Below are 25,169 nucleotides of genomic sequence, written 5' to 3' on the forward strand. Positions count from 1 at the left end.
TGGAGCGGTCTACACCTGAATTAAGCTGGGACCAGAGTTCTGGCGAAACGCATAACTAGGGCTGTAAATAGGGCTTTAAACTAAATAGTGGGGCAGGTTAATGATGAGGACTTTAAACGAGATAAAGGGGCTGAAGGCTCAGGAGAGGTTAGTAAAGTTTCAAGAACGCAATAGAACAGCGAGTATAGAAAGTGGCAGGAATCTAGCTTCAGGCATTGCGCAAAAGGGGACAGCTATGAGAAGTGGGGTCAACGCAGGACTCAGGATGTTGTACCTAAATGCGCGCAGTATATGAAACAATGTAAATGAGCTTGTTATGCATGTTGAAATTGGCGGATATGACTTCCGGTTGCGGCCATGGAGGACTAGGTCGCACATTTGATAGCTCCGCCTTTGATGGACATTTGGACCTTTTCCCCACTGTTTTTTTTCTGGATTTTATTGGATAAATCGGTGAAGAGTGAGACAGTGAGGAGAAATCCCCCTCCTCCAGTGTGTAGAGAATTGGACCAGAAGTGGGCGTGTGAGAAGACAAAGTTCTAGGAAGACAAGGAAGACGCGAGCAGAGCTGGCAACGCGGGAAAGCATGGCGGAGCAGCAAGGCCGCGGGGAGACGGCACAGTGGTCGACGGAGCAGATGGTGAAGTTTTTTGAAGATTGCTTCTCCAAGCTTAAGAAGGACACGCTGGACCCGATCAAGGCTTTGATTGATCAGGTGGTGCAGAATCAAGAAACCCACGGACATGCGATCCAGGTGGTGGAGAAAAGGGTGTCCGAGCACGAGGAATACCTAACCGTGCTGGAGACCAAGGTGGAGATGATGAACGACCGCCAGAAAATAATGCAGGAGAAGCTGGAGGACCTGGAGAACAGGTCCAGGAGGCAGAATCTGAGAATCGTCGGCCTCCCTGAAGGCAGTGAGGGATCGGATGCGAGGGCCTATGTGACAAACACGTTGGAGAAGTTGATGGGGGCTGAGGCGCCCCCTCGGCCCCTGGAAGTGGATAGAGCGCACAGAGCCCGAGCGAAGAAGCCCCGAGCGAACGAGCCGCCGAGGGCGATGGTGGTATGTTTGCCCAGATTGCTGGACAAGGAACACGTTCTGCGGTGGGCCAAGAAAGAACGGAGCAGCAAGTGGGAGAATTGTGAGTTGTGAATACCTGGGCGCGGATTTGGCCATGAGGAGAGCTGGGTTTAATCGGGCAAAAATGGCCCTCTTTAAGAAGGGGGTGAAGTTCGGGATGTTGTACCCAACCCGTCTATGGGTCACACATGAGGAACGGGATCTTTATTTCGAAACACCAGACGATATATGGACTTTCATCAAGGAAAAAAGACTGGAGGTGAATTAAAGACACTGAATCCTTGGAGAGTATTGTAGTGGCGATTTGTTGAAAATCACTTTTGTGCTGGTTTGAATAAGTAGTGTTATGTGCAATAAGGGACTGTTTTGATGGCTAAAGTTAACTTTGTCTTACTAGGAGCTGGTTGGAGGGGGGATGGTTTCTGTGGTTATTTTTTTCTGTGGCTGTTTTTCCACTTTTTTCTGATTGTTTACTGGGGAATGTGATGCCTTGAATATGTTTGTCCAAGTTGGGGACGGGGGAAGAGTACAATGGGGAGACAGACTGTTTGGTGCCATGGGTGGGAGCTATCAAGTCAGCTTGGGTCAGCTGACTCATGGAAGCACAGTGGGGGGCAAGCAGTTGTTAAGCTGGAGCTTGATATGGGGGGTTGGGTTTCTAGTGCTGTTACCGGGGAGGGGGGGTGGGGGGGGGGGGGGGGGCCGGGGGGACACCTGCTTTGCTGACAGGGGAGGAACTGTTACTAGGGGACAAATGGGAGGTCGGGGACGGCGAATGCCCAAGGGGTGGCTCGAGGAGGCTGGGGGCACGAGCTGGAGGCTGGCCTAAAGAGGGTGATGGCTAGTTGGCAGGGGAGGGGGGGGGGCGTATCCTGGCTCATAGAACAAATGAGAGAGGACTTTAAGAGATGGGACATGCTCCCGCTATCACTAGCAGAGAGGATACAGACTGTGAAAATGATGGTCCTCCCAGATTTCTGTTTGTCTTTCAGTGCCTCCCCATCTTCATCACGAGGGCCCTTTTCAAGCGGGTGAATAAGGTTATTTTGGGGTTTGTGTGGGCGGATAAAACCCGCGAGTGAAGAAAGTGTTGCTGGACGTTGTCGGCGGTAGGGTGGTTTGGCGCTGCCGAAACTTTGCAATTACTACTGGGCGGCTAATATAGCCATGATTAGAAAGTGGGTAGTGGGGATGGGGTCGGTGTGGGAGCGGATGGAGGCGGCGTCATGTAAAGACACAAGTTTGGGAGTACTGATAACGGCACCTCTTCTGTTCTCGCCGGCCCGATACTCCACAAGTCTGGTGGTGGTGGCGGCTCTGAGAATCTGGGGGCAGGGGAGGAGATATAAGAGAGTGGAGGGAGCATCGGTTTGGACCCCGATTTATAATAACCATCGGTTTGTACCGGGTAGGCTGGGTGGTGGGTTCCGGAGATGGCAAAGGGCAGGAATTAGGAGGATGGGGGATCTATTCATAGATGGGAGCTTCCCCAGCTTGAAAGCCTTGGAGGATAAATTTGAATTGCCAGCAGGGAATGGGTTTAGGTATTTGCAGGTGTGAGACTTCTTGAGAAGGCAGGTTCCGGCCTGCCCGCTGCTGCCGCCACGGGGGATACGGGACGGGGGATAGGAGGCGAGATAGAGGTGGGTCTGGGGGGGCGGATGCCCAAAGTAGGGTTAATACATCCTCATCATGTGCCAGGCTTAGCCTGATATAATTCAAGGTAGTCCACCGGGCACACATGATGGTGGCCTGGATGAGCAAGTTTTTTGGGGTAGAGGACAGGTGTGCAAGGTGCGCGGGAAGCCCAGCAAATCATGTCCACATGTTTTGGACATGCCCGAAGCTTAGAGGGTTTTGGCAGGGTTTCGCTAAGGCAATGTCCACGGTTCTCAAAACACAGGTGGTGCTGAGTCCGGAGGTGGCGATCTTTGGAGTGTCGGATGAGCCGGAGTTCAGGGGCCGAAAGAGGCCGACGTCTTGGCCTTTGCCTCCCTGGTAGCCCGGAGATGGATCTTATTAATGTGGAGGGACTCGAAGCCCCCGAGTGTAGAGACCTGGGTTGGTGATATGGCTGGGTTTTTCAGTCTCGAGAAAATAAAGTTCGCCTTAGGAGGGTCAATGGTTGGGTTCATCTGGAGGTGGCAGCCGTTCGTCGACTTTCTCAGGGAAAATTAAAATGTCAGCAGAAGCAGAATTCCAAAGGGTGGGGGGGGGGGGGGGGGGAGACACCTGTTGTTTTGTACTTTGGGTGTGTGAAGATTGTGATGGGGTGGAAATGTTTATTGTACCATGGTTATGTCGCTGTTATTATTATAAAAACGTGCACATACCCCAATAAAAATATTTTTAAAGAAAATAAATTGGCGGATATGATGTTGTGGGCATCACCGAGATGTGGCTGCAAGGGGATCAATGCTGGGATCTAAATATCCATGGAAATGTGTCCTTTCGAAAGGTATATGGGCAGAGAGGGCAGGGTTGCATTGTTCGTAAGAAATGAACTTAAATCGATGGCAAGAGCAATTATAGGATGGGAAGGCATAGAATCTGTGTGGGTAGAGTTGAGGAATCGTAAAGCAAAAAAGACCCTGATGGGAGTTATGGGTAGCCACCTAGCAGTAGTCAGGATGTGGGGCAAAAAATGAATCAGGAGATAGAAAAGGCATATAAGAAAGGCAATATTACAATAATCAAAGGGGACTTCAATGTGCAGGTGGACTGGGAAAATCAGGTTGATAGCTGTTGCTAACTTTGCCTTAGTTTAATTGCTCTGTTTTATTACCTTTGCTCTTGAGTCGCCAGGTATCTTTATGATACCGCCACGAGGTTCAAGTCCGAGTAATGATCAATAATCCAATACACCGATTAGTAAGATTTAAATCAAAGCACATTTATTATACACAGTAATCACTACTCATGCACAAATTCTACGTTTAAGCTACTTCTACAACTAACAGGCCTATACTTAACTTGGAATGGACCACCAGGTCAGGGAAACAAATGGCCTTTCGTTCGGGTTCTGAGCCTGCGGGATTCGAAGTTGGTACAGATTGATAGCTAGGAGCGCCTATCTCGTAGCGAGCATTGAAGTAAGACTTACAGTTTCGACCAGCTGCTGAAGAGCTGGAGAAGCGGTGGAGAAGAGAGCGATTTGAACTTGGGGCTCAATTCTTATAGTCCCAAGGGGCTTCCCGCCTTTCGGGGCGGACCCTGTACCTGGTCCCAAGTGATTGGACTTTGTCCCAATCGCTTGGTTCGATTTTTTCCAATGCTGGAGCGGTTCCCTGATCGATGGGCGGTCTTGAGGTGCTCGTTCACCTCCTTTTGTGTTGGCTCCTGCTGGCGCCGAAGAGTCTGGTTTTGCTTTGTGTGTCTAAATGTTGCTTATTGTTCCCGGGGATTGCTCATTAGTATGCAGATGGCTGGTGTTTTGTTATGCTGATGGTTGCTGGTATCTATCTTGTCTGGCCTTTCCAGAGGTAAATACACAGCCAACCTAATTGGGAGTTGGCCATTTTAAGTGGCTACATAGTGGATCCCAAGAAAAGGAATTTGTGGAATGTCTACGAGATTTTTTTTGGAGCAGCTTGTGGTGGAGCCCACCGGGGAACAGATAATCCTGGATTTAGTGATGTGTAATGAGGCAGTCTTGATTAGGGAACCAAGGTGAAGGAACCTTTGGGGGTCAGTGACCACAATATGATAGAATTTACCCTGCAGTTTGAGAGGGAGAAGCTGGAATCCGATGTAATGGTTTTGCAATTGAATAAAGGTAACTACAAAGACATGAGGGAGGGGCTGGCCACAGTTGATTGGAAGGGGAGCCTAGCGGGGAAGACAATTAAACAGCAGTGGCACGAGTTTTGGGGGGTTATTCGGGAGGCACTGCAGAAATTTAACCCAAGGAGGAGGAAACTTGCTAAGGGGAGGGCAAGGCAATCATGGCTGACGAGGGAAGTCAAGGACAGCATAAAAGTAAAGGAAAAAGCATGCAATATGGTAAGGATTATCAGGAAGCCTTTAAAAGGAAGCAGACGACAACTAAAAAAGCAATAAGAGGGGAAGAAGATAAAATGAGTGTAAGCTAGCTAGAAATATAAAAGAAGATTGCAGGAGTTTTTTCGATATATCAAAAGTAAGGGAGCAGCAATAATGGATATTGGACCATTGGAAAATGAGGCTGGAGAAGTAGTCAAAGGAATAAAGAAATGGCAGAGGAACTGAATAGGTATTTCCACCAGTCGTCACAGTGGCATACCAGAGAGAGTCAGGGGCAGAAGCAAGTGTAGTGGCCATCACTACGGATAAGGTTCTGTGGAAACTGAAAGGTCTGAAGGTGGATAAAGCTTGATGGTATTGTACGCTGCTATAAGTAACAGTGAAACAGAATGCCCGGAGTCTTGTTCATCGTGGCTGGGGACTTCAACCAAGCCAACCCCTAAGAGTGTACTGCCAAACGTCCACCAACACATCTCCTGTCCCACCAGGGGCCCTGACATCCTTGACCACTGCTACACAAACATCAAGGGCGCCTACCAATCCATCCCCCGGCTACACTTCGGAAAATCGGACCACAAGATGGTGCTCCTGCCGGCATCCAAGCAGAAATTTAAGCAGCAGAATCCATTTAAGATGGCCGTGCATTGCTAGTTCGAGACCATGAAAGAGCTCCTACGCGACTGCTTGGAGTCAGTGGATTGATCCATATTCAGCAGCAGCCAACTTCGACTAGTATGCCACCACTGTCACAGACTTCATCAGTAAGTCTGTCGATGATTGTGTGCCAAAGAAGGTAGCGTGTGCATTCCCCAACCGGAAACCTTGGTTTAACCGGGAGATTCACTCCATACTGAAGTTCAGGTCTGAGACGTTCAAGACAGGCAATTAAGTTTTTGATTGAATCCCGTGTGGGAAGGTGAAGCAAGGTCCCCCCCTTACTTCGTATGGCGGGGATTAGCGGTGGAGCGACGGAGAAAGAGGCTTTGGAGCAGCGGCAAAAACGAGGGGGAAAAACCAAGTTGGCGGAGGACGGAGATCGAGCAGCATGGGGGCCGGACCAGCAGGAGTTCCTCAGGCACTGCGTGGAGGAGCTTAAAAAGGAGGTGCTGGCGCCAATGCTGTTGGCGATCGAGGGGCTGAAGGACACCCAGAAGGCCCAGGCGGTGGAGCTCCGTGAGGTGAGGGATAAAACTAATGAGAACGAGGACGAGATCCTGGGCCTGGCGGTAAAGATGGAGGCGCACGAGGCGGTGCATAAGAGGTGGGCCGAGAGACTCAAGGTCCTGGAGAACAGGTCGAGGAGGAAGAATCTTCGGATTCTGGGTCTCCCCGAAGGGGTGGAGGGGGCTGATGCCGGGGCGTATGTGAGCACGATGATCCATTCGCTGATGGGTGTGGAGGTCTCGCCGAGCCCCCTGGAGCTAGAAGGGGCTCACCGGGTCTTGGCGAGGGGACCCAAGGCTGGCGAGCTGCCAAGGGCGATAGTGGCGAGGTTCCATCGCTTCGCGGACAAAGAGAGTGTTCTGAGATGGGCCAAGAAGGTGCGGAGCAGTAGATGGGAGAATGCGGTGATCCGAGTCTACCAGGACTGGAGTGCGGAGGTGGCAAAGAGGAGAACGGGCTTCAACCGGGCCAAGGCGGTGCTGCATAAAAAAAGAGTGAAATTCGGAATGCTGCAGCCTGCGCGACTGTGGGTCACTTATCAGGACCGACACCACTATTTCGAAACGCCAGAAGAGGCTTGGACCTTTATCCAAACCGAAAAATTGGACTCGAACTGAGGGGCTGTGGTTGTGGGGGAGATGTTGACTGTATACAGGGTTGTAAATATGGGTAAAGAATGTTTCACGGGTGGGATGATGGATGGGGATGGGGGAAGAGTTCTTTTTTCTTTTGATGAGATAGTGGGGAATGTGGGCGGCGGTGCTGGAGGGAGGTGAGACTCTGGGATGGGGGAACTGGGATAAGGCCGCAACAGGAGCTGTGCCACAGGGGGCGGGGCTGGCTCAGGAAAGCGCGGGCTTTTTCCCGTGGGGGGGATGGAGGAACGTAAGGAGGAGGAGAGATTCCCACACGGGGGAGATCAACGGGAAGGCGGGGGAAGCCGGGGTCAGCAGAAGTCAGCTGACTCACGGAAGTAGTATGGGGGGAGCAAAAGAGCTAGATGCGGATCGGGGGGGGGGGGGGGGGGGGGCTGATCACGTGGCATGTGAGAGGCCTAAATGGGCCGGTTAAGAGGGCCCGAGTGTTCGTGCACTTAAAGGGACTGAAGGCAGACGTGGTCATGCTTCAGGAGACACATCTGAAGGTAGCAGATCAGGTCAGGTTACGGAAGGGATGGGTAGGACAGGTGTTCCATTCGGGGCTGGATGCGAAGGATAGAGGGGTGGCAGTACTGGTGGGGAAGCGGGTGTTGTTTGGGGCCAAGAACATAGTAGCGGACAACGGAGGCCGATACGTGATGGTGAGTGGTAGGTTGCAGGGGACGGGGGTAGTATTGGTAAATGTATACGCCCCGAACTGGGATGATGCTGGATTCATAAAACGGATGTTGGGACGTATTCTGGACTTGGAGGTAGGGAGCTTGATAATGGGTGGAGATTTCGACATGGTGTTAGACCCAGCATTAGATCGTTCCAGATCTAGGACGGGGAAGAGGCCGGCTGCGGCCAAGGTGCTCAGGGGGTTTATGGATCAGATGGGGGAGTAGATCCGTGGAGATTTGCCAGGCCTTTGGCCAGAGAATTTTCTTTTTTCTCCCATGTACATAAGGTCTACTCCCGGATAGAATTTTTTTGTTCTGGGCAGGGCATTGATCCCGAAAGTGGAGGGAACGGAGTATTCGGCCATAGCCATTTCAGACCACGCCCCGCATTGGGTGGAGCTAGAGCTGGGGGAGGAGAGGGACCAATGCCCGTTGTGGCGGTTGGATGTGGGACTGCTGGCGGATGAGGAAGTGTGTGGGAGGGTGCGGGGGTGCATCGAAAGATATCTGGAGGCCAACGACAATGGGGAGGTGCAGGTGGGAGTAGTATGGGAGGCGCAGAAGGCGGTGGTCAGGGGAGAGTTAATCTCCAAGGCTTATAGGGAGAAGAGAGAGGGCAGGGAAAGGGAGAGGTTAGTGGGGGAGATTTTAAGGGTGGACAGGAGATATGCAGAGGCCCCTGATGAGGGACTACTCTGGGAGAGACAAAGTCTCCAGACGGAGTTCGACCTGTTGACCACGGGGAAGGCAGAGGCACAGTGGAGAAAGGCACAGGGGGCGATGTATGAATATGGGGAGAAGGCGAGTCGGATGCTGGCACATCAGCTCCGTAAGAAGATGGCAGCGAGGGAAATAGGTGGAGTCAAGGATGGCAGGGGAACTACGGTGCGGAGTGCGGTGAAAGTAAATGAGGCATTCAAGGCCTTTTACGAGGAGCTGTATAGGTCCCAGCCCCCAGGGGGAAAAGAGGGGATGCGACGATTCTTGGACCAACTGAGGTTCCTGAGGGTGGAGGAGCGGGCGGTGGCTGGTTTGGGGGTGCCAATTGGGGTTGAGGAACTGGTTAAAGGACTGGGGAGCATGCAGGCAGGGAAGGCTCTGGGGCCGGATGGGTTCCCGGTGGAGTTCTATAGGAAGTATGTAGACCTGTTAGCCCCGTTGCTGGTAAGGACCTTCATTGAAGCAAGGGAGGGGGGGACCTTGCCCCCGACAATGTCGGAGGCGACGATCTCTTTGATCCTGAAGCCGGATAAGGACCCACTGCAATGCGCGTCGTATAGACCGATCTCGCTCCTCAACGTAGATGCTAAGTTGCTGGCAAAAATGTTGGCTACGAGGATTGAGAACTGTGTCCCGGGGGTGATTCATGAGGACCAGACGGGATTCGTAAAGGGTAGGCAGCTAAATACCAATGTGCGAAGGCTCCTAAATGTGATAATGATGCCATTGGTGGAGGGAGAGACTGAGATAGTGGCAGCTATGGACGTGGAGAAGGCCTTTGACCGAATGGAGTGGGAGTATCTCTGGGAAGTGTTGCGGAGGTTTGGGTTTGGAGAGGGATTTATCAGTTGGGTTAAACTTCCATATAGAGCCCCGGTAGCAAGTGTGTTTACGAATCGCCGGAGGTCGGACTATTTTCGGCTGTATCGAGGGACGAGGCAGGGGTGCCCCCTGTCCCCCCTGTTGTTTGCATTAGCAATTGAACATTTGGCCATGGCATTAAGGGAGTCTGGGAAATGGAGGGGGGTGGTCCGAGGGGGAGAGGAGCATCGAGTGTCGCTGTATGCACACGACCTGTTGCTGTATGTGGCGGACCCAGTGGAGGGGATGGTGGAGGTCATGCAGATCCTAAGGGAGTTTGGGGACTTCTCGGGCTATAAGCTCAATGTAGGGAAGAGCGAGCTCTTTGTGGTGCATCCGGGGATCAGGGAAGAGGGATAGACGACCTACCGCTGAGGATGGCGGATAGGAGCTTTCGATACTTGGGGATCCAGGTAGCTAGGAGCTGGGGGGCCCTGCACAAACTTATCTTGACGAGGCTGGTGGAGCAGATGGAGGAGGACTATAAACGGTGGGACATGTTGCCGCTCTCGCTGGCGGGCAGGGTACAATCGATTAAAATGGTGGTCCTTCCGAGGTTTCTTTTTGTATTTCAATGCCTTCCAATTGTGATCACCAAGGCCTTTTTTAAGAGGGTAGGCAGGAGCATTATGGGCTTTGTGTGGGCGAGTAAGACCCCGAGGGTAAGGAGGGGGTTCCTGGAGCAAAGTAGGGATAGAGGAGGGCTGGCGTTGCCGAATCTGGGTGGCTACTATTGGGCAGCCAACGTGGCGATCATCCGTAAATGGGTGATGGAGGGAGAAGGGGCGGCATGGAAGAGGTTGGAGATGGCGTCCTGCAAAGGAACGAGCCTGGGGGCGCTGGTGACGGCACCGCTGCCGCTCTCGCCGACAAGGTACACCACGAGCCCGGTGGTGGCGGCAACGCTAAAGACCTGGGGGCAGTGGAGACTGCACAGGGGTGCGATGGGAGCCTCAGTGTGGTCCCCGATCAGAGACCACCATCGGTTTGTCCCGGGAAGGATGGATGGGGGGTTTCAGAGCTGGCATAGGGCAGGGATTAAAAGAATGGGGGACCTGTTCATTGATGGGACGTTTGCGAGCTTAGCGGCGCTGGAGGAGAGGCTTGGGCTATCACCGGGAAACGCTTTCAGGTACATGCAAGTAAGGGAGGTGGCAGGTGAGGGAATTCCCGCTGCTCCCGGCACAGGGGATTCAAGACAGGGTGATTTTGGGCGTATGGGTCGGAGAGGGCGAGGTGTCGGTGATATACCAGGAGATGAAAGAAGAGGGGGAGGCTTTGATAGAGGAGCTGAAGGGTAAATGGGAAGAGGAGCTGGGGGAGGAGATTGAGGAGGGGCTGTGGGCTGATGCCCTAAGTAGGGTTAATTCCTCTTCCTCGTGTGCCAGGCTTAGCCTGATACAGTTTAAGGTAGTTCACAGAGCGTACATGACGGGGGCGAGGCTGAGTAGGTTCTTTGGGGTGGAGGACAGATGTGGGAGGTGCTCAGGAAGCCCGGCGAACCATGTCCATATGTTTTGGTCATGCCCGGCACTGGAGGGCTTCTGGAGGGGAGTTGCGAGAACAGTATCTAAGGTGGTGAAAGTCCGGGTCAAGCCAAGCTGGGGGCTAGCACTATTTGGAGTAGCGGATGAGCCGGGAGTGCAGGAGGCGAAAGAGGCCGGTATTCTGGCCTTTGCGTCCCTAGTAGCCCTGCGAAGGATCTTGTTAATGTGGAAAGGGGCGAAGCCCCCCAGCGTGGAAGCTTGGATAAATGATATGGCAGGATTTATCAAGGTGGAGAGGATAAAGTTTGCCTTGAGAGGGTCTGCGCAGGGGTTCTACAGGCGGTGGCAACCGTTCCTAGACTATCTCGCGGAGCGTTAGATGAAGGTCGGACAGCAGCAGCAGCAACCCCGGGGGGGGGGGGGGTTTCTGGGGGGCATTTGAGCAAGAAAATCCATGAATGACCCGGAAAACTGAAATGTACGGGAGGAATCCAATGTACAAAGTTCTGTATCATATAATAAATATATTAAAAAAAAAAAAAAAGAAAAAAAGAAATCTAGGTACAACCTCCGCAAAGCCATCAGGGACGCCAAGAAACAATACCAGACTAAGCTAGAGCCACAAACTAACGACACGGACTCTCATCGATTGTGGCAAGGCTTAAACAACATAACAGGCTACAAGGCAAAGCCGAGTAGAATCTCCAGCAACATCCCTAATGATCTATGCTCATTTTGAGCAGGAAGCCAACAAACCGTTGTCAACTGCCCCAACAACTCTGACACCCATACCTACCATCAGCCTCAGAAGTCAAATTGGCCGCCTTGAGCTCTTCCGGGGCAGGTGTGACCTGTATAAGATGGACGGGTTGCATCTAAACCGGAGAGGCATAAATATCCTGGCCGCGAGGTTTGCTAGTGTCACACGGGAGGGTTTAAACTAGTATGGCAGGGGGGTGGGCACGGGAGCAATAGGTCAGAAGGTGAGAGCATTGAGGGAGAACTAGGGAATAGGGACAGTGTGGCTCTGAGGCAGAGCAGACGGGGAGAAGTTGCTGAACACAGCGGGTCTGGTGGCCTGAAGTGCATATGTTTTAATGCAAGGAGCATTACGGGTAAGGCAGATGAACTTAGAGCTTGGATTACTACTTGGAACTATGATGTTGTTGCCATTACAGAGACCTGGTTGAGGGAAGGGCAGGATTGGCAGCTAAACGTTCCAGGATTTAGATGTTTCAGGCGGGATAGAGGGGGATGTAAAAGGGGAGGCGGAGTTGCGCTACTTGTTCGGGAGAGTATCACAGCTATACAGCGAGAGGACACCTCAGAGGGCAGTGAGGCTATATGGGTAGAGATCAGGAATAAGAAGGGTGCAGTCACAATGTTGGGGGTATACTACAGGCCTCCCAACAGCCAGCGGGAGATAGAGGAGCAGATAGGTAGACAGATTTTGGAAAAGAGTAAAAACAACAGGGTTGTGGTGATGGGAGACTTCAACTTCCCCAATATTGACTGGGACTCACTTAGTGCCAGGGGCTTAGACGGGGCAGAGTTTGTAAGGAGCATCCAGGAGGGCTTCTTAAAACAATATGTAAACAGTCCAACTAGGGAAGGGGCGGTACTGGACCTGGTATTGGGGAATGAGCCCGGCCAGGTGGTAGATGTTTCAGTAGGGGAGCATTTCGGTAACAGTGACCACAATTCAGTAAGTTTTAAAGTACTGGTGGACAAGGATAAGAGTGGTCCGAGGATGAATGTGCTAAATTGGGGGAAGGCTAATTATAACAATATTAGGCGGGAACTGAAGAACATAGATTGGGGGCGGATGTTTGAGGGCAAATCAACATCTGACATGTGGGAGGCTTTCAAGTGTCAGTTGAAAGGAATACAGGACAGGCATGTTCCTGTGAGGAAGAAAGATAAATACGGCAATTTTCGGGAACCTTGGATGACGAGTGATATTGTAGGCCTCGTCAAAAAGAAAAAGGAGGCATTTGTCAGGGCTAAAAGGCTGGGAACAGACGAAGCCTGTGTGGCATATAAGGAAAGTAGGAAGGAACTTAAGCAAGGAGTCAGGAGGGCTAGAAGGGGTCATGAAAAGTCATTGGCAAATAGGGTTAAGGAAAATCCCAAGGCTTTTTACACGTACATAAAAAGCAAGAGGGTAGCCAGGGAAAGGGTTGGCCCACTGAAGGATAGGCAAGGGAATCTATGTGTGGAGCCAGAGGAAATGGGCGAGGTACTAAATGAATACTTTGCATCAGTATTCACCAAAGAGAAGGAATTGGTAGATGTTGAGTCTGGAGAAGGGGGTGTAGATAGCCTGGGTCACATTGTGATCCAAAAAGACGAGGTGTTGGGTGTCTTAAAAAATATTAAGGTAGATAAGTCCCCAGGGCCGGATGGGATCTACCCCAGAATACTGAAGGAGGCTGGAGAGGAAATTGCTGAGGCCTTGACAGAAATCTTTGGATCCTCGCTGTCTTCAGGGGATGTCCCGGAGGACTGGAGAATAGCCAATGTTGTTCCTCTGTTTAAGAAGGGTGGCAGGGATAATCCCGGGAACTACAGGCCGGTGAGCCTTACTTCAGTGGTAGGGAAATTACTGGAGAGAATTCTTCGAGACAGGATCTACTCCCATTTGGAAGCAAATGGACGTATTAGTGAGAGGCAGCACGGTTTTGTGAAGGGGAGGTCGTGTCTCACTAACTTGATAGAGTTTTTCGAGGAGGTCACTAAGATGATTGATGCAGGTAGGGCAGTAGATGTTGTCTATATGGACTTCAGTAAGGCCTTTGACAAGGTCCCTCATGGTAGACTAGTACAAAAGGTGAAGTCACACGGGATCAGGGGTGAACTGGCAAGGTGGATACAGAACTGGCTAGGCCATAGAAGGCAGAGGGTAGCAATGGAGAGATGCTTTTCTAATTGGAGGGCTGTGACCAGTGGTGTTCCACAGGGATCAGTGCTGGGACCTTTGCTCTTTGTAGTATATATAAATGATTTGGAGGAAAATGTAACTGGTCTGATTAGTAAGTTTGCAGACGACACAAAGGTTGGTGGAATTGCGGATAGCGATGAGGACTGTCTGAGGATACAGCAGGATTTAGATTGTCTGGAGACTTGGGCGGAGAGATGGCAGATGGAGTTTAACCTGGACAAATGTGAGGTAATGCATTTTGGAAGGGCTAATGCAGGTAGGGAATATACAGTGAATGGTAGAACCCTCAAGAGTATTGAAAGTCAAAGAGATCTAGGAGTACAGGTCCACAGATCACTGAAAGGGGCTACACAGGTGGAGAAGGTAGTCAAGAAGGCATACGGCATGCTTGCCTTCATTGGTCGGGGCATTGAGTATAAGAATTGGCAAGTCATGTTGCAGCTGTATAGAACCTTAGTTAGGCCACACTTGGAGTATAGTGTTCAATTCTGGTCGCCACACTACCAGAAGGATGTGGAGGCTTTAGAGAGGGTGCAGAAGAGATTTACCAGAATGTTGCCTGGTATGGAGGGCATAAGCTATGAGGAGCGATTGAATAAACTCGGTTTGTTCTCACTGGAACGAAGGAGGTTGAGGGGCGACCTGATAGAGGTATACAAAATTATGAGGGGCATAGACAGAGTGGATAGTCAGAGGCTTTTCCCCAGGGTAGAGGGGTCAATTACTAGGGGGCATAGGTTTAAGGTGAGAGGGGCAAAGTTTAGAGTAGATGTACGAGGCAAGTTTTTTACGCAGAGGGTAGTGGGTGCCTGGAACTCACTACCGGAGGAGGTAGTGGAAGCAGGGACGATAGTGACATTTAAGGGGCATCTTGACAAATATATGAATAGGATGGGAATAGAAGGATACGGACCCAGGAAGTGTAGAAGATTGTAGTTTAGTCGGGCAGTATGGTCGGCACGGGCTTGGAGGGCCGAAGGGCTTGTTCCTGTGCTGTACATTTCTTTGTTCTTTGTTTGAAAGTGAACCCACGGAAAGTAACGGGTTCAGTCAGAGTTCCTGGTCGTGCACTCAGATCCTGAGCGGATAAACTGGCGGGTGTGTTCGCAGACATCTTCAACCTCTCCCTACACCGTTCTGAGGTTCCCATTTGTTCAAGAAGACCACCATCATACTGGTGCCAAAGAAGAACCAGACAACATGCCTTAACGACTACCGTCCAGTGACCTTGACATCCATCGTTAAGAAGTGCTTTGAGAGGTTGGTCATGAGACACAGCAACTCCATACTTCCAGAATGCCTTGATCCACTGCAATTTTCATATCGCCACAATTTGTCCACAGCAGATGCTATCTCCCTGGCCCTATACTCATCCCTCGATCATCTTGTCAAAAAGGACTCCTACGTCAGCGACACCTATTTATTGACTGACTATAACTCTGTCTTCAACACCATAATCCCAGCTAAGCTCATATCCAACTCCATAACAGAGGATTTGGCTCCTCCCTCTACAACTGAATCCTTGACTTCCTGACCCACAGACCACAATCAGTAAGGATAAACAACGGCACCTCCTCCATGGTAGTCCTCAATACCGGGGCCCTGCATACTTAGCCCCTTACTATATTATTTATACACCCATGACTGTGTGGCAAAATTCAGCTCCAACTCCATCTACACGTTTCCTGATGACACAACTATAGTGGTTGGATCTCGAACAATGATGAGTCAGACCTCGGGAGGAAGATAGAGAATAATGACATGGTGCAACGACAACAATCTCTCCCTCAATGTCAGCAAAACTAAGGAGCCGGCCATCGACTTCAGGAAGCGAAGAGTAGAACACACCCTTGTCTGCATCAATGGTGCAGAGGTGGAGATGTTGACAGCTTCAAATTCCTAGATTCCTTCAAATCATCAACAATCTGTCCTGGTCCACCAATGTCGACACTACGAAAGCACAACCGCTACTTCCTCAGGAAACTAAGGATATTCGGCATGTCCACGTTGACACATACCAATTTTTACAGATGCACCATAGAAATCATCCTATCTGGCTGAATCACAGCCTGGTATGGCAACTGCTCAGCCCAAGACCGTATAAAACTACAGAGTGTCGTGAACGCAACCCAGTCCATCTCGCATTGACTTGGGAAAGCGGGCAGCATAATCAAAGACCTCACCCACCTGTTTTTTTTGTCGCTTCCAGCCTTTTCCATCGGGCAGAAGATACAAAAGCTTGAGAACACGCACTAACGGATTCAAAAACAGCTGCTTCCCCGCTCCTGAATGACCCTCTTATGGACTGAACTGACCTCTCTCCGCATCTTCCCTACTGTTGTTCGCACTATACTCCGTGTGCTTCACTCGATGTCTATGTATTTACATTGTGTATCTATTGTATGTCCTATTGTTTTTTCATGCATGGAATGATCTGCCTGGATTGTATGCACAATAATACTTTTCACTGTACCTCGGTATATATGACAGTACATCGAAGTCTAAATCGACCGGATGATGACTGAAGGAAATAGCTGAGGAGATTGTGGTCGCATTGGTGGTGATCTTTCAGGAATCACTGGAGTCAGGGAGGGTCCCAGAAGATTGGAAAATGGCTCGTGTAACGCCCCTGTTTAAGAAGGGAGGGAGGCAGAAGATAGGAAATTATAGGCTGACTAGACGACTTCGGTTGTTGGTAAGCTTTGAGTCCATTATTATGGATGAGGTTGCAGAGTACTTAAAAGTGCATGGTAAAATAGGACTGAGTCAGTGCAGATTTGTCAAGGGGAGGTCATGCCTGACAAATTTGTTCGAATTCTTTGAGGAGGTAACGAGGAAGTTAGACAAAGGAGAATCAGTGGACATGATCTATTTGGATTTCCAGAAGGCCTTTGACAAAGTGCCGTACAGGAGGCTGCTAAATAAGATAAGAGCCCATGGTGTTAGGGGCAAGGTACTGACTTGGATAGAGGATTGGCTAACTGGCAGAAGCCAGAGAGTGGGGATAAAGGGGTCCTTTTCAGGATGGCAGTCGGTAACTAGTGGTGTGCCTCTGGGGTCTGTGCTGGGACCACAACTTTTCACAATATACATTAATGATCTGGAAGAAGGTGTGGGTCGGAGAGGGCAAGGTGTCGGCGATATACCAGGAGATGAAAGAAGAGGGGGAGGCTTTGGTAGAGGAGCTGAAGGGTAAATGGGAGGAGGAGTTGGGGGAGGAGATTGAGGAGGGACTATGGGCTGATGCCCTAAGTAGGGTTAATTCCTCTTCCTCGTGTGCCAGGCTTAGCCTGATACAGTTTAAGGTAGTTCACAGAGCGCACATGACGGGGGCGAGGCTGAGTAGGGGGGGGGGGGTTCTTTGGGGGGCATTTGAGCAAGAAAACACATGAATGATCCGGAAACTGACATGTACAGGATGAATCCGATGTACAAAGTTCTGTATCTTATTGACTTGCCATGTTCATGTCTTGCCACGCGAGTTCTCTTTTTTTTTCTTTGTTAGGGGCGGGGTGTTGCTTGTAAGGTGGAAAATATTGTTGAAAAATTCTTAATAAAAACATATTTATATTAAAAAAAAAAAAGATCTGGAAGAAGGAACTGAGGGCATTGTTGCTAGGTTTGCAGATGATACAACGATATGTAGAGGGACAGGTAGTATCGAGGAAGCAGGGAGGCTGCAGAAGGACCTGGTCAACCTAGGAGAGTGGGCAAAGAAGTGGCAGATGGAATACAGTGTGGAAAAGTGTGAGGTTATGCACTTTGCATTGGAAGAATAGATGCATTGACTATTTTCTAAATGGGAAAAGGCTTCAGAAATCCGAAGCACAAAGGGAATTGGGAGTCCTTGTTCAAGATTCTCTTAAGGTTAACATGCAGGTTCAGTTGCAGTTAGGAAGTCAAATGCAATGTTAGCATTCATGTTGAGAGGGCTAAAATACAAGAGCAGGGATGTACTTTTGAGGCTGTATAAGGCTCTGGTCAGACCCCATTTGGAATATTGTGAGCAGTTTTGGGCCCCCTATCCGAGATAGGAAGTGCTGACCTTCGAAAGGGTCCAGTGGAGGTTCACAAGAATGATATCGGGGGTTATGGGGAGAAGGCAGGAGAATGGGGATGAGAAAATATCAGCCATGATTGAATGGCGGAGCAGACTCGATGGGCCGAATGGCCTAATACTGCTTCTATGTCTTATGGTCCTATCTCTGGCTTGAAAGACGTCATATGAGGAGCGGTTGAGGACTCTAGGTCTGTACTTGATGGAGTTTAGAAGACTGAGGGGTGATTTCATTGAAACTTGCAGAATACTGAGAGGTTTAGATAGAGTGGATGTGGAGAGGATGTTTCCACTAGTAGGAGAAACTAGAACCTAAAGCCACAGCCTCCAACTGTAGGGATGATTCTTTAAAACAGATGAGGAGGAATTTCTTCAGCCAGAGAGTGGTGAATCTGTGGAACTCTTTGCCGCAAAAGGCTGTGGAGGCCAAGTCACTGAGTATCTTTAAGACGGAGATAGATAGATTCTTAATTAATAAGGGGATCGGGGGTTATGGGAAGAAGGTAGGAATGGGGAAGAGAAACATATCAGCCATGATTGAATGGCAGAACAGACTCAATCGGCCGAATGGCCTAATTCTACTCCTCAGGGCTTTTCACAGTAACTTCATTGAAGCCTCCTTGTGACAATAAGCAATTATTATTATTATGTCTTGCGTTACTCATACATTTTTAAATATAAATTTGCAATATCCAATTCCTTTTTTCCCCGATTAAGGGGTAATTTAGCCAATCCACCTACCATGCACATTTTTGGGTTGTCGGGGTGAGACCCACGCAGACACTGGAGAATGTGCAAACTCCACACGGAGAGTGACTGGGGGCTGGGATTGAACCTGGGTCCTCAGCGCCGTGAGACAACAGTGCTAACCACGGAGCTACTGTGCCACCCCCTGAAACATTCTTTTAAGCAACTAAAAGGTTTGGTGAGGATTCTCTGGAATTTTAAACATACCTTGTTTAGTTACCAGAGCAAGTCATATATCTGTTAAATGTCTCTGTGGTTGGGGAATTACTTTTTTTTAAAGAACCACTGTTTTCTGTGGCAGTTCACGTATTTGAGGATATATCTAGATTAACATTTTGAAATATATTTTTTTGTAAATATCTTTTTCCCCAAAAAATGGTATCTGCAAACAAAACCTGAATTAGTAGAAAGTGGGAAAATTTAAAAAAGCCCTAGATTCACCGAGTAGAAAGAAAGTTGAGAATGCCAGGGTATCATGTGCGGTAATTAATAGTTGGCGAGAACAGTGAAAATGAAGCATTTACATTTGAATCATGCATGAATAATTTCTTAAATATTAAAGTTGACCAATATAATCAATTTATTTTCATAGGAAGTGGTAACAGTCCTGATGAATCAAATACAGGAAATGAGAAGTTCATGCAATCAGAAAACTGAAGCTGTTTCTGTCTTGACTCAAGAATTGGAGGACATCAAGGTGTGTTAAATAACAGATTATAAGTGTGTACGCAGCTGAATCTTGATTATAACCACCCTGATTTTTTTTTAAAGTGTAACAATCCCTTTGTCCTTGACCAGAGTCACTAACTTTACCAAACGGTGTGCCTCATTGTTGAATTGCTGCTGCTTCATTGTGTGCATTGGATGTTGATTTTGAAGCACAAAATGAAAACCCAACAAGTGTTAAAGATGTTTACATGATATCCCAAACTGCTTTCGCATGGTATCTAGAGATTATTTTGGACAGGGAACTGGGAAATTGCAATTGGGTAATTATGTTAACTTATGCCAATCACTGCTCTGGAGGGAACCAATCATCAACTTCAATTCTTCAACTGAAGCTACCTACTGTAATGTAATTTATTTTCCCTGTCCTTTCTCTGTTATTTTAATTCAGTTTTCATCTCTTTAGTTCAGTGTAGTTGCTATCTAAATAAACACTGTAGGGGAGTAATTTCATGTCTTAATAACTAATATGTATGGGGTTCTTTAAATTCCCTCCTTCATTATTCTTGTTGACCTTGAGTTTATTCCTCCTTATTACTGATTTGCTAACTAGTTCACCATGTGCCCTAAAAATTGTCTGTAACTTTCAAATTCGACCAAACTTTCTTCATGAAATGATCGCCCATCATTTTATAATTGTATGATTCTTTACCCCAAAAGAGAAAATGCTGGAAAATCCTTTTGGGTCATCTGGACTCGAAACATTAGCTCTTTTCTCTCCCTACAGATGCTGCCAGACCTGCTGAGATTTTCCAGCATTTTCTCTTTTGGTTCCAGATTCCAGCATCCGCAGTAATTTGCTTTTATCTCCTGAATATTTACTGTTCCCTCTCCATGGCACTTTGTGATGAATGTAGGAAATTGTTATGTATTATATTTTTGCATTAATGTTATTAAAATCCTGGTTTAAGATGCATACAGACAGTATGTCTTCTAAAGCTGTGATTAAGGGATCATGAAAGTGAGGTAATCATTGGTTTTAACCATTTACCTGTTTGCAGATAGCTGGTCAGTGGAACATTGTTTTGATTTTTGATGATCCCTTGGGTGTATATAATTTTGAGGGATGGTGCTTAGTCCTGGATTAACGGGTCATGGGACATCTTGGTGGGTGGAGACTGAAGAATGCCTTATGATGCAATTAAGGGGCGGTGCCAGTTCTATCTGCAGTTTGCCATAGGATTTTAGTCTCTCAACACGGGTCTTCAATTGGTTCCTAAAAGGCTCTCTCCAATGTCTTTGCACAGAGAAAAACAAAGTAAACCTGAGTTGTTAACTTTATAAATGGTTTTTGAACTATATTGGTTTACTTAACTGTATAGTTGCGGGTGTAGGCAGTAAGTCAAAAGTTTTTTCCTTTTTATTTAAGAACTGTTTGATCTGTTAACTGTAAAGCTGTTACGTTGTTGCTAATTTTGTGTTTAAATTAATGTTTGTTTTAACATAAAAGACACCTATTGTTTAGTGTTATCACTTGTGTGGTGAAGTATCCTTTCCTCAGTTTTACAAATTGTTGGGTATCTAGCCCTGGATCCTAACACTTAGCATTTGAAATATTGGTGCAGCACCATAATCATTACATTGCCAAATTCCATCATGGCAAGTTGTGAAATTTGTTACAATACACCTGATAATTTCTGGCTGGCAACAGGGACGGAAATTACCACAGCCTGCCACGTTTGTCCATTAAGTAACTGATGCCCAGGCCCTGTTGATGTTCTGCCCTTCGAGTGCAGTGTCTATTGTCCCACATAGAACATACAGTGCAGAAGGAGGCCATTCGGCCCACCGAGTCTGCACCGACCCATTTAAGCCCTCACTTCCACCCTATCCCGTTACCCAATAACACCTCCATACCTTTTTTGGTCACTAAGGGCAACTTATCATGGCCAATCCACCTAACCTGCACGTCTTTGGACTGTGGGAGGAAACCGGAGTACCCGGAGGAAACCCACGCAGACACTGGTAGAACGTGCAGACTGCGCACAGACAGTGACCCAGCGGGGAATCGAACCTGGGACCCTGGTGCTGTGAAGCCACAGTGCTATCCACTTGAGTTACCGTGCTGCCCCTCCTCCAACACCATCAAGTATGTTCTTCTAAATGTTGTGTGACACATGCTTAACCTTGTTTGTTGTGAGCCCATGTCCACCTGGAGATGCGTGAAATTGTCTGAACCCTGTTCACGCAGAATTCTTGGACTTAACAGTCAAAAATAACTTTCACCCTATTTCATATGGGCTGAAGTCAAACTCCAAAAGTCTGTTTTGTTAACTTGTATGATACAGTCCAAAAATCACTGGTTTCAATGAGTCTGCTGAGCCATAGAAACCCAGTGTTGTTTCTCGGGAATTGGAGTTGAGAAGTTCAATTGCTTTAGGAATCTCATTAATGCTATTACTATGTGCAATAAATTGAGAGCAAGTTCCAAATTTCATTCTTGTTTTTGTAACGAATGCTCAAAAATAGTCATGTTTTCTGTTGCTGTTTTAGTTGAGGTACAGTGCTGCTGTGGCTACTAAGGAGGAAAGCAAGATCTTTATTGAAAGAAAGGAGAAAGAAATTATGGACATGAGAGAGGCTGTGGAGAGAAAGGAGAATTCTTGTAATGTGCAGGTGAGACCTTAAACATTCACCCTTTTCAGATTTTTACACCGTTTGTATTTTTACTCGTTAAAAGTTGAATTTCTTTATCAGTAGGCTCAACATTAGAAACCATCTTTTCAGAGGCAACACTGAATGAAACATGGGCTTTTTGAATTCATAAAACATTTTTATGCATGTAAACTTTCTTGATTCCATTAACAAGAATGTAAAGACCTCTTGCATATTGTAATTGCTAATTTAAGTATTTTTATTACCTTTTCACAGGAAGATTTGCGAATGTCTTTTGAAAGAGTGTTTTAAATTGCCACAAAATCCTAAATGTTTTTTTAAATGCCTGCATGCTTATCGGTGTTACACTGTTTATATACTTTCAAGTTGCTATCAAGAGCAGATGAGAAACCTTCACTGATCTGAAGTTGTGCTTTCCATGTTTGTTTGGGACTTTTGTTGCCTAAAGCACATTGTGATGTTATTAGGGAGGAAAGGGAATTGGAAGAATGAGATAGCAGTGGGTTAAAATAAAGGGCACGATTCACCTGGAAAACCTCTATGTCTGATTTTGAAAACAGCGCTGAGAAACATCTGCCCTATTACCGACAACCTGGGGGTCTCCAATGGCCTGGGAGACCCCTCCAGGTGCTGTTACGCTTGGTCCAAGGTGTCCTTGGGCACCGGGTGAATCTGGTGAACGTATATTTAAATTAACCGTATGGCTCATTTAAATAAGCAGATCTGGGTAACGCCCAATGAGGGTGAGATCAAGGTCGCAACGTCACAAGAGATTCCATTAAATCAACGTTTCGAGCGCTGCAAATCTCGTGAGATTCAATAGCCTCGTCCCAATACCAAGTGATGAGGCCGCTGAATCATGGCCAAAGTCTCCAACAAATTTCCCTTTATAACCCGTCTTTTTAATCTGCATTGCGTTTCTCCATGATTTGCACTGCCTTGCATCTGACTTATATTGTAATGGTATGTGGATCTGGAAGATTTGTTCTTGCTGGTTTATTTTCTCTCTAATCTTTATGCTATTTTCGTGAGTGATTAGAGATACTTGATGTATTTTCAACATTATGTATGAATACGTTTCAGCAAGGTTTTTATTTAATTTGTTATCTCTCCCAACTCCCACAACAGTTGTTCACCAAATTAATTGGAATAGTTTGTTGTCACGTGTACCAAGGTACAATAAAAAGTATTCGATAACATGTACGGTAGCTCAGTGGTTAGCACTGTTGCTTCACAACACCAGGGTCCCAGGTTCGATTCACGGCTTGGGCCACTGTCTATGCGGAGTTTGCATGTTCTCCCTGTGTCTGCGTGGGTTTCCTCCGGGTGCTCCGGTTTCCTCCCACAGTCCAAAGATGTGCATATTGGGTGAATTGGATAGTCTGAATTCTCCCTCTGCCGAACAGGTGCCGGAATATGGTGACGAGGGGATTTTCACAGTAACTTAATTGCAATGTTAATGTGAGCCTACTTGTGACAATAATCAAGATTATAATGCCAACCTGGCAGTTCCAGCCTGTGATAGGGGCGGGCTCTCTGGGGATCCTAATTTTCGGGGGTGGGGGTGCCGAGGCCTTTGAAGGAGGGATTTGGAAGTGACGGGGAAGCAGCCATTGAGGGGGTGTGGGGCGACGACTTTTATTGACGGAGGGGTTGGCCATGCACGGGGAGGGGGCGGGGGGGTTGATGCTGCCGTGGTAATTGTGGGGTGGGCTGGAAAGCATTTGGGCTGGGGTGGGGGGGGGGGGGGGGGGCGGGGGAGCCCCCAAAAACCCTTGGTGGAGTAGGTGCCGGGGGAATCTTTGTGGAGCTCTATCAGGCTCTGCCCCGCCAGACTAACGGAGTAAACCATGCCCCCTGATTGTATTTTTTTTTGTGTGTCAAGAGTGGGTCAAGATCTGGCCTGAAAACTCGGCAGTGCATCTGGTAAGATCCATGCCGATTTTCATCAGACAGAGCCTGATACTCTGACAAATTATGGGAAAAGTTCGCCCCAGGAGTGAAATGTTTGAAATGGAATGCAGCAAAAGGTTGCAAGAATGGTGTGCAGGAGCATAGTTTGCAATCATTTTGTTGAAATCCTTCTAGATAAACCATAGATATGCAGGAGTGAAGTGTGTTTATTTGTACTATTGCAGATAGATGAGTTGTACTAACAGATTAATTTGGTTTGACCATAACTTGTTCAATAAGTTCACTTGATGTGAATTAAAACAAGATTAAATTGCTAATGATTAGTATCAAGCCTTATCTTGCTAACTGTTCAATCTGTCTACAGAGAGATACGTCTGCGAAGGCATTAACACCTGATTCCAGTTAGACCAGTCATATTGTTTGACTTCTGGGTTATGCTATCCAACTAATAGATTTAAGGTGGTATGAATCAACTGATGTAAAAGTAAAATGTCAGACTGCTTATTGGAGAAGCAAACACCTTCAATTTAGTGGAATCAACAGCAAATCCAAAGGTTTAATAATTGCACATGCTTTAACATGTAGCCTTTGTGGAGAGAGATGGGGGACTTATCCGTCTAACTGAAATCCTAGGTGCAATAGCGAGTGTTCTAATGTCCTCCCACCTTGCTGTTCAATCCTCAGATGGAGATGCTTTGTGAAGATCTGAACAACGCCACCCAGCAGCTTGGTCAGCTGACAGAGGATTCCAGGAAACAGGCAGCGATATTGCAGATAATGCAGGAAGAAGAAGAAAAAAATGCAGCAACCATTAAAGAACTTCAGGATCATGTAATGAAGTTAGATGTTGCCACTTCTTTAGTTGTAAAACTACACTCTGATATTGCCACTGAGGTTCTCTCCAGTGGTAGTTATAATCTTCCTAATTGCTTGGACGTTTTTCTGATCATCTTTCTACTAAAGATACAGATTCCAATTTACTGTCTATTTTAATTTGGTTAGAAAGAAATAAGTAAAAGTAAAGTGAAGTTATTTACTTAAGAGTAAGATTTTTTTGGACTGTTAGTTGAATGAGATGATCTCTTTGCTCTTATCTTGACTTTTTAAAACAAATTTTTGGGATATGGGCGTCATTGTTTAGGCCAGCATTTATTTCCCATCTTAAATTGTCCTCGAGATGGTGGTAGTGAGCTGCCTTCTTCAACCGCTGCATTTCCTGTGGTGTAAATACACCCACAGTGCTGTTAGGGAAGATGTTCCAGGATTTTGACGCAGCGACAGTGAAGGAATATATATTTCCAAGTCCGGGTGGTGAGTGACTTGGAGGGGAAACATCCAGGTGTTGCTGTTGCCCTTGTCCTTCTATATAGTAAAAGTTATGAATTTGGAACTTGCTGCCTAAGGAGTCTTGGTAAGTTTCTGTACTGCATCTTGTAGATGGTAACACTGCTGCCACAGGTTCTCTGTAATGGAGGGAGTAAATATTTGTGAAAGGGATGTCAATCAAGCAGGCTAGTTTATCCTGGATG

At 47.6% G+C, this 25,169-nt stretch overlaps 1 protein-coding gene across 2 annotated transcripts in view; it reads left to right on the forward strand.

Moving 5' to 3' along the window:
- Positions 1-25,169, forward strand: part of kif15 (kinesin family member 15) — a 117,476-nt gene that overhangs the window by 67,578 nt on the left and 24,729 nt on the right. For both annotated transcript variants that reach the window (XM_072510067.1, XM_072510069.1), the window contains exons 25-27: positions 18,977-19,081; positions 21,604-21,726; positions 24,325-24,471. In XM_072510067.1, coding sequence (XP_072366168.1) covers positions 18,977-19,081; positions 21,604-21,726; positions 24,325-24,471 — 375 coding nt within the window. The remainder of the gene's footprint in view (positions 1-18,976; positions 19,082-21,603; positions 21,727-24,324; positions 24,472-25,169) is intronic.

Source organism: Scyliorhinus torazame, chromosome 6 (genome assembly GCF_047496885.1).
Source record: "Scyliorhinus torazame isolate Kashiwa2021f chromosome 6, sScyTor2.1, whole genome shotgun sequence".
Taxonomy (NCBI): Eukaryota; Metazoa; Chordata; class Chondrichthyes; order Carcharhiniformes; family Scyliorhinidae; genus Scyliorhinus; species Scyliorhinus torazame.